This window comes from Chanos chanos, chromosome 15, assembly GCF_902362185.1.
Source record: "Chanos chanos chromosome 15, fChaCha1.1, whole genome shotgun sequence".
In the NCBI taxonomy this organism is placed as follows: Eukaryota; Metazoa; Chordata; class Actinopteri; order Gonorynchiformes; family Chanidae; genus Chanos; species Chanos chanos.
Genome location: NC_044509.1, coordinates 5,375,154 through 5,384,946, shown reverse-complemented (window position 1 = coordinate 5,384,946; position 9,793 = coordinate 5,375,154). Strand labels below are relative to the sequence as shown.

General features: G+C 40.7%; 1 protein-coding gene across 1 annotated transcript in view; it reads right to left on the bottom strand.

Annotated features, from left to right (window-relative positions):
- The window catches only part of zswim7 (zinc finger, SWIM-type containing 7), a 15,286-nt gene extending 10,928 nt beyond the window's left edge, over window positions 1-4,358 (bottom strand). Inside the window, exons 1-3 of the mRNA XM_030793122.1 lie at window positions 4,283-4,358; window positions 3,180-3,201; window positions 1,212-1,314 (exon numbers count right to left, since the gene is read on the bottom strand). Of these exons, the coding sequence (XP_030648982.1) occupies window positions 1,212-1,314; window positions 3,180-3,201; window positions 4,283-4,358 (201 nt within the window). The remainder of the gene's footprint in view (window positions 1-1,211; window positions 1,315-3,179; window positions 3,202-4,282) is intronic.
- Window positions 4,359-9,793: the final 5,435 nt, after the last annotated feature.

Sequence of the window (9,793 nt, the reverse complement as noted above, 5' to 3'; positions counted from 1 at the left end):
CAAACAACTGGAAAGATACAAGTGTCTTTCAGTAACTGATTCACATTTGAGACACCCGATTCCCTTACAAAAAAAAAAAATCCCTCTCCTCGCCTTTGGCTTTGGTGTGTTTTATATTCTGGGATGTTTTTCTTCCACCGCACTGCTCAGTGGGCGTTTTGGAGGAAATGCTGTGTCACACACAGAGTCGGTAAGCCCTTAATAAAAAAGAATTCCAGGACTACTGCGTAGGTAGAACAGGGGTGTTGGACATGTCTCCCAAAGCCCCAGGTCAAGTCACGGTGAAGAGAGAGAGAGGGAGAGAGAGAGAGAGAGAGAGAGAGAAAGTTCAGAGAGATGGGGTCAGTTCTGAGCTGCTTACTCAGAGGGTACGGCAGGCCGAGCATTCAGTTGTCTGGACACCGTCCTCCTCTCTTCCAGAACGTTCCAAAAACAGCTGGGAAAAGCAGCCTTGGAGTCTTTGATTCGTTGGCGTTTAAGCGAACAGATTTGCCAAAGAAAAACGAAAAAAAAAAACCCAAGTGTGAATTCACACAGGAGTGTGAAAGAGAGTCTGGAGTCATGACGTTTTTCTGGAATGAGCTAAAGTGATTCAGACTTAAGTGAAGTCAACAGTAGGGCAGATGTGATAACTAACCATTTGATGATAACAGAGAGATACGCTGAACCCTCCAGACCAGAGACAGAGCCTCCAGAGAGGCTCCGAGCCTGTTGTGAGAAACTGTTGTCATGACGTCGGGAAAATAATGGCTAATCCTTAGGTCCTGTCAAGAGCGTGCTCACCCCTTAATGAGGGTTAAGCATGTCTACATTTAGAGATAAACCAGCGACACACCTGGAGAGGAGTCCAAAACCCAGGCCGCTCTCAATGAAGACGTAACCTCAGGGGAAAAAATCACTAGGATAAAAAGTCAGACTTAAAGACTTTCGTTCAACTGGCAATCCCAAACACACACACACACACACACACACACACACACACCCCCCGTTCTGACTGGCTGTATTCACGTTGCTACATGAACCACATCCGACAAAAGTGCAAACTCACCTCCGTCTTAAAATGACTCAAACAGACAGACTGATGAGAGCATGCAAACAGCTATAAAGATGGGCACAGGAAGACTGTGGCGTTTATGAGGGGACGTGATGGCAGTGAATCAACTTTAAATGACTGTTTAGATCAGGAAGAGGGATTGGCTCCCATGTCATACCTGGAAAACTTTTCGGCCACTCGGGGAGGAGAAACAGGTAACGGAACGGCGATCCACGAGATCCAGCGCTGGCAAGGTGCAAGACCCAAAAACAAAACTCAACCTGAGAGAGAGAGAGAGAGAGAGTGTCATTTTCCACCTAACTTTGTAACCAACCACCCCTCAAGAGAGGTTATGCAATTCCTAGAGAGCTTCTAATTTGGTTAATTGTTTCTCAGCTGAAAATGTCCTAATCTGGTACGTGGAAGAGAGAGACACATGGCATGTAAAGGATGATAAGAACATTCCCTTCGGACCTCATGATCCAATAACAGCACCCCCTGGTAAACAGGAAGTACCTGACCAGCCCATGAGGTGCTGCTGCGTCGCCATGGTAACAAGGGATGACATCAACGCACTCAAAAACCGCAGCAGCTTCCCGAACGAAGCACCTACTAGGGTCTTGGCTGACATGGAAATGCCATTAACCAAACTCAGTCAAGGTTCCAGACAGAAATTACTGTTGAAGTATTTTCCAGTTGTAATTACTCTGTGATAATTGTGGCGTCCTTTTAAGAGTCGTGACTAATTTCCACAACAACTTCCACCTATGTCAAAAGCCACAAGAGCCGAAATGCGAAGCTAATAAAAGCCTTAAACGACAGACAAGCCCTGCCTACAACAGCGACCATTTCAGAGGAGAAGACACACAACAGGACCACAAGACAGAATTACCGTACTTTCCGGACTATAAGCCGCTACTTTTTTCCCACGCTTTGAACCTCGCGGCTTAAACAATGAAGCGGCTAATTTATGGATTTTTCCCGGTTTCACAAGCTTCATGCCGCCAAAAAACTGAGCTCCGTAACATTAGACCAATGAAATTGCCGAACGGGTTATGGTGAACCAATGAAACTCTTTACATTAAATCGAGCGCGCTCCCACTGAATCATTCTGATTAAGGTAGTCATTTTGTCATGTACACGCCCTTATCATGGGAAAGACACGGACAAAATGCATATGATGCAGCTTTCAAGTTGAAGGCGATCGATCTGGCTGCTGGAAAAGGAAATAGAGCTGCTGCACGGGAGTTTGGCCTTAATGAGTCGATGATAAGACGTTGGAAACAGCAGCGTGAGGAACTGACTCAGTGCAAAAAGACAACAAAAGCTTTCAGAGGGAAGAAAAGCAGATGGCACGAACTAGAAAATGAGCTCGAAGACTGGGTCAACGTACAGAGAGAAGACGGCCGAGGTGTTTCAACTGTGCAGATCCGACTGAAAACCAAAACAATCACCACCGCAATGAAGTTTGAGGATTTTAGAGGTGGACCATCGTGGTGTCTCAGATTTATGAGACGTAAAGGCCTGTCCATCAGGGCACGGACGACTCTGTGTCAGCAGCTCCCTCCCGACTACGAGGAAAAAGTTTCAAACTTCCGCAAATTCACTCATGCAAAGATAGCGGAGCATTCCATCGGCCCGCACGACATCATAAATATTCTTGGTAGGCTACTGTTTTGTTACGAGCCGTGTTACAGGCACGGTCTTTCGTTAAAGCCTGTGTAAAGTTCATTTGTTTCAATGTAGGCACCTGCGGCTTATAGACATGTGCGGCGTATTTATGTTCAAAATAAATATTTTTTTAAAATTCAGTGGGTGCGGCTTATATTTAGGTGCGCTTAATAGTCCGGAAATTACGGTAGTCAAAACTGTAAAAGTCATACGAGGGTCAGCGAGAGAGGCTGGAGAACATGACTTTGGCCATGGACGGGATATTTGAGGAATTACGACATCAAGAGCTTGTCCACTGATATTTCTGGCCTCATATGAAACCATCTGCTTTCTTGCTATTTCCTATGCAGACATATGGTATTTAAGGCAGTACAGTTAAACAGAGTGTACAGAATGCAACAGTTTCCAGAGAAGGGAAATATTTAGCTGAGGAGCCAAGAAGATGAGAAAAGAAAAACAAAAACACCATACTCACGCCAGTAGCAGGTCATCTGGTACTAAATGCAGTGAATGTGGGGGAAAAAAATAAAAAAAACAAGTTTTAGAATTGTTATTAAATAATAGTTTGTACTTTCCTAGGAAATTAAGACAAGTCATGATGAAAAAGAAGAAAACATTAAACATCTGGCCCTAATTTCTGTAATCTTTCGGGTACATTTCAACCTTTGCAGTTCCCTTTCCAGTAATTCTGAGTAAATCTCCAGAGGACTACTCTAGTAAAAAGGATACTATAACATAAACACTTAACTTTGACTGGCTGTATTAAAAACAGCTATTAATACAGATGTTTGTCTTCTCTAAAGAAACGGGGAACAGGCTATTGCTATGTGATATGTTGCACTTCGGAGGCTGTGGAAATTTCTAATCTTTATTTTATCATTATTAGCCTTGTTCTTACCCAGCTGTGACGCTGGTCTGTAACGCAGAATTGAGTTCTTAGGGTCATTGTAAAAAAAGAGGAAATCCCAAAGGTACAAAGGAACATGGAGGAGAGACAAGTTATTTAGGTGATTCCCGAAGTAATGACGTTATCAAGGGAAAAATTGTCTGGAGAACGATAAGGAGGCATTTTGAAAATAGAAACGTATAACTATCAAAGCCTTGGAGTTTCACACATTAGCTGTAATTTATCTGATTGTCACAACATTGCCCACATAATCCTTATTGTTTCTAATATTTCTAATTTGATTCTATGCAGCTAATAAGCACGTTAAAGTTTGGCACACCATTGTAACGTTCTTCTGAAATCAAAGCGTTTCCAATCCTTGGTGGGAATCTGTCAGACCCTCGGACGACACATTGGCTGCATATAAAGGCATTGTAGAGCAATATTCAGTCGCTTTTTCCATTAACCTTTTGTGGGGACGTTATAAGACGTCATAAAATTGCAAAACAGAAAACCAGACACAGCTGTTTGCTGGCACTCAAGCGCTGTTCAAACTATCGTTAAGGGAATCGTGAGTCTTAAAGTACAGCCCTGTCAAATCTAACTCCGCTTGCTAGTGAACAGCGCCACCTATCTTCAGTTTATGGAAGTGTACCGTGTGTTATTTTTCGTATCCGTGTCTTCATACTGACTTTGTGCTTTTTCGGAGTAAGTTCTCTGTATGTCCTTCAAAAGCTGCTCAGCCACCGATGGTAAAAACGACGTCATCTGGAAATCCTGAAATTTTAAATAATTGGTCAAAGGTGCAGAGAAATCACGCTATGTTTAATATGTGCTCTTTCATTAAAAAGGTCTTTATGGATAGCGGTTTAATTCATGTCACTTAGAGTAAAATGACTTAGCAAGCAACCACGCTGGATGCACAACATCAGTTAAGCTAGTAACTACTGTCATTGTTAGTTTATTGTATGGAAACTGGACTGTTCGGTTAAAAAAGAAAGTTATCAGACAAAGCACAATGTTCGAATAGGCTTGACAGCCATTGACCTTCGTCCGGTAGGTGTATACAATAATGTCGCTTACCGAACGTTGCTGAAGACGCTGCTGAAACAATTTTAAGATATGCAAAACTCAAGGAATCTCCCTGTGCAAGACTTTCAACAAGACATCACGAAAAGACATCCGCACTGTTTCCCATTTAACATTCCCGCGCAGCGAGTAGCAAGGAACACTTACCAAAACAGGAAGTGGCCGCATGGAATCGTGGTACATGTAGTTGTTCTCTGTAGCCCTCTGTAGTGTTAATAGGCCGTTGAAAGTTCTCGGTAGTTCATGTATTGAGCTATTGGTTGATTTATTTCTAATCTTTCACTTCAGAAATCTGACTCGTTAATACAGAGGAGTACGCTGTAATGTATTCTTCTGTAATATTACGATGATCAACATGTAAAAAAAGTCTTTAATACACAACTACTCGTGAAAGACACTGACTAAAAATCAGCAAGTTACATAAGATGGGCATGGACAAAGCAATAACATTGCAAAACAAGGATAGCATCATATTCTTATCCTCCATATTATTCTTTCCTCTGCATGTACTATTAACACGTTTCTGAGCGTGAAACCAAACACCCATGATGAAAATCCTTTCATAACCTTTACGGAGATACGTCCGTTAAGAAAACGTGTGTAAAACCATCTGTTTTTGCAACCTGCTTGCAATGCGTTATGTCTTTTCCTTCGTCTAGCAAACAGTTTAAGTATGACTGAGTATGAATTTTCAAGGTTTAAATAGTCGTCTACGATTTTTTTTTTTTTCTTAAAGTAGCTGCTAGACTTGCCGAATCTTTGTGGATATAAACATCCTAGATATCTCTGTAGGTTGTGTAAACATTATTTTGTGAGGCTGACAGAGCCTTAACTAAAGGGCTTTATTACACGAAATCCCTCTGTGAAAAAGCGACACATGTGACCTACTTCTTTCGAACTACTGAGAAGGGTGCCCTCTAGTGGTCTCTAACTAGTTCTAACATCATACAGCATGTGATGTGGCTGAGCCGCTCTGCTGTTAAATAACTGTCTACGAAGGACGTTTTACCCTTCCATTATCTAATGTGACAGACTGATATTTGAACTCGTCCGCTGAGACTTCACCTCGGTGATTAGAATGGTCGTTTGTCGGTCTCAAGCTGATGACTGAATTAATTAAGTCTGGTGTATACAGATAAAATGACATCTCGAGAATCAGAGAATGCTTATTGGTGACTCCTTTTAAATGTAGTCCCCTGGTTTGCAAATGCTGCGTGTCAAGCAGCTGAGTCTTATATGATACGTATTCTTAAAGAACACCCATCAGGCTAATGAAGTTCGCAAACTGGCATCTGCAGCTAAAAGTATTTTGTGTTAACTTCGTGGGTTCATGGCAAAAAAAAAGACACATTCTTTAAAAAGGAATCATGAAATCAAATTTATTTTGTTTTTAAAGGGGTGTCTGGATTTACAAGTTGCAAGAAAATAAACTCATCAAAATCAAGTCGTTAAGTTAGTTTCATTCAATAACCCATCTTATTTATTTATTTTTTTTCCAAATAAGAAATTCCTGAAAAGATCACACTACAAACAAAGCTTTCATATATGTGTCTAACAAGTCTGATAAATCAGTTTATATATGACAAAAAAAAAAATTAAATTAAAAAAAAACAACAACAGAGTGTTATCAAAGTGGTGGCAGAGAGTGTTAACAGTTTGGAGTGCAGTTGTATAGAATCATAACACAGCCATGATATAGGGGGATGTGATATAACAGAGGAAATGAAATTCCTGACCAGGAAACCAAAGGGAATCGGACACATCCTGAGGCTGTGGCCAAACTGGTTTTAATGGGTCACTCCCCTCCCTTCCCTGCTTCCTTCCCTCCTACTTTAAAACCGAGAGCTAAGAGGAAACACACAAGGAGACTGAGTAAAGAGTGAACCGTGGAATATGTTTTAAGCCTATTTCATTCTGTTGTTGTTGTTTTGGGTTTTTTTTTTTGTTTTTTTTTTGTTTTTTTGTGACGCTTGAGTAATGTTGAAGTTTACAGAGGAACTTTATAGAAGACAAGGACACAGATTATTATTGAAAGTACGTTCAGGGAGATGGGGGGGGGGGCGGGGTGGGGGGCAAAACAGAACAAAAAAACCACAGAAAACCAATTCTGAACCTGACTGCTAAGAAAACGATGGAAAGGAACAAGATGGTGGCTTGGAACAGACGACAGTTAAAAACAAAAAAAAATTCACAGGAGGCCTGCATAGCTGTCTGATCAGGCATCTTTCTGATGCATGGGTTTCCTTAATAAACGCCTCCTTTTAGGAAAACGGTAAAGTTTTACCTTTCAAACAAACAAACAAACAAACAAAGAGTCAGTTACAACCTGTAAACACTTCCTGCCCAGGATTTTCCAGGTTTTGCGCCAAAGCTTGCATGGCCGTCACTAAACAAATTTCATTCAAGGCACTGAATTTCCATTTGGTTTTCTGCCCAGAACGTTTCAGCTGGGCAATATGTGCAGCTCCAAAAAAAAAAAAAAAAAAAAAAAATCAGATCATATCCTGACGATAACATTGCATTTATAGCTTGACAGTTCATGAATATGTGTCTTATCTTCATTTGTATTCTTCTTCTAAACCCCCCCCCCGCGATTATCCGCATGTAATCGTCCACACACTCATCCCTCGTCTTTAGCTACCGTTCTTCCTGCACCGCAAAAAAAACAAAAAAAAAAACAAAACAAAAAAACGCGACATCCTCCTAGTCTCCCCGCCCCCTGCCCCGCCCACAAACGCTAACGCCGGTCCAGTCCCGCCCAGTCAGACAGGGAAGCCTGTTTGAAACCAAAGCAGTACGTGAAGAGGAAGGGAGAGTGGATGAACCACAGCGACATAACTCTACTCTCTGAACACCATTCTCCATCTCCTCACTATCTGCTATCTGCACCCCAAATAAGCCTCCTAAATATCATTTTTCCCCCCTTTAATATGAAGCTCCGTACACTTATTTTACATCAGAGTGCAATGCTCAAGGCTGCAATAGCTTGGAGGGGGTCATCCTGTACTGGTATCTGGATCTCTTATATATGATTTATTGGGAAACTATGCTACATGTCAAACTTTTCTGTTTTTTTTTGTTTTGTTTTGTTTTTGTTTTTTTTTTAAGTTTTTCCCCTTGTTTGTCAGTCGTTACTGATCACAGTGTCTGACAATCTTTGGTCTACCCACCCTAAAACACTGCAAAACGTCTCAAACCACATCAGAAAGCCTTCATCACAGTACAACAAAAAAGAGCCTGTCGTGTCGATTCAGGTATTTTCAGTTTCAAGTTGTTTTTTTTTTTTTTTTTTTCCTTTAAAACTCACAGTTTCATCTTCAATTTTGAGAGAAATCTAGAAGAGCACAGATATATATATATATATATATATATATATATATATATTAATAATATCATCTTTTTCCAAACCCTGAGTCGAGAGAGGAACCCTCTAAACGGAGACTAAACATAAGACTTTAATATATAACTGTTCAAAAATGTACAATTCTATGAATAATAAAAAGATTATCAGGATATGTTTGCATGTTAACTGCCAGCTGATCTCTGCAACACAACGATCCCCACATAAAACTCTCTACTGAACATCGGCTAGGGTGAAGAAGAAACTGTCTGTAGCGAAAGGGTGTAAACTAAGTTAGCAAAAGTCAAAAAGGTTAAAAAAAAAAAAAGTGTCTTATTTGCCTTTTTATGTATTTTCTCGTTCTGCCTGTCTTCTCGTTCTGCCTGTCTGCTCGTCTGTGGTCTTATAAACTCGACCGCTGTGTCCTCCTCACTTTGTCTCTGAAACCCTATGGAAAGTGACAGAATAAGCTTTGTCTGGGAAAAGAGAAATCCCAGACAAGCAGTGAGCATGCTGCAGTCTCTGATTTATGAGACTATTCAAATGTTTCATGTTTCACTTAAAGAATAAAACCGCACGCACGCACATGCAGTCCCTCTGAGATGTGATAAAACAAGGTGAACAATCGCTTTGTGAAAACTAGGAGAAAAAAAAAAAAACAAAGAGAGATGTTTCTAGAAGTCGTGTCTCTTTTAAGTCAAACAGAATGAACTGAGTGTTCAGATTGAGAGTGAACTCAATGAGATGAACAAACCATTAACAGAGAGAGAGAGAGAGAGAGAGAGAGAGAGAGAGCGCATAAAGACTACAGAATAATATGGGGAAAATAACTACAGACACTGGACAAATCGCATCCAATATTGAAACCAGCTAAACCACTCAATCAGTCAAAAAAAAAAGAGAGAGTTGTTCCACTGATGAGGAAACAAACAAGCAGTGCTTTCCCAGAACAGACATATGGCAAAAGACACCAACCAATTTTCAATAGTCAAAACAGAAATAAGAAAACGGATGAGTCACGGCTCCAACAAGAAAGAGACCTCCACTGCTGAGAGGAAGAGAGGGAGAGAGAGAAAGAGAGGGAGAGAGGGAGAGAAAGAAAGAGAGAGAGAGAGAGAGAGAGAGAGAGAGAGAGGAAGAGAGCGAGAGAGAGAAAGAGAGGGAGAGAGAGAGAGAGAGAGAGAGAGAGACTTGCCACCCACTCACACACAATAACCCAACCCAAACCACACAGACTACTGATTCAGCCAAAAGGAGATATGCAACAAAAGAAACTGACCAATGACTGGCATACTGTCAGCTCTAAAATCTATTTGGATTGGACACAGCAGTGTTCTGAACTCTCAGCGCCATGACAACGCTGCTGACAGAGAAATGCACAGAGGAGGTCTGTGCATAGAATAAACAACAAATCTTCTCTCCCCCCCCCCCCCCGTTGGGCGAACACCCAAACACATACAAACATACGCGCAAGCTGAATTCACTTCACCTTAAAAAATATCAAACAGGAATATATTCATATGTGTATATATATATATATATATATACATAAATTTATGTCTCTTAAGGAATAATTTAGATAGATATTTATAAAACATAATGAGCTTTTGGTAGGAGCTACTGAAAGCTGTCATCAAAGCCATCACAAATAAGTTTGATGTGTTTTTTGTTTTTTTTGTACTGAGTTAAAATGTGTTTTCAGTGACACTTTGTGCTAAGAACTCTAGCACAAATGAACCTAAATGAGTTCCATTTTCAAGCTGCATCTGGCAAA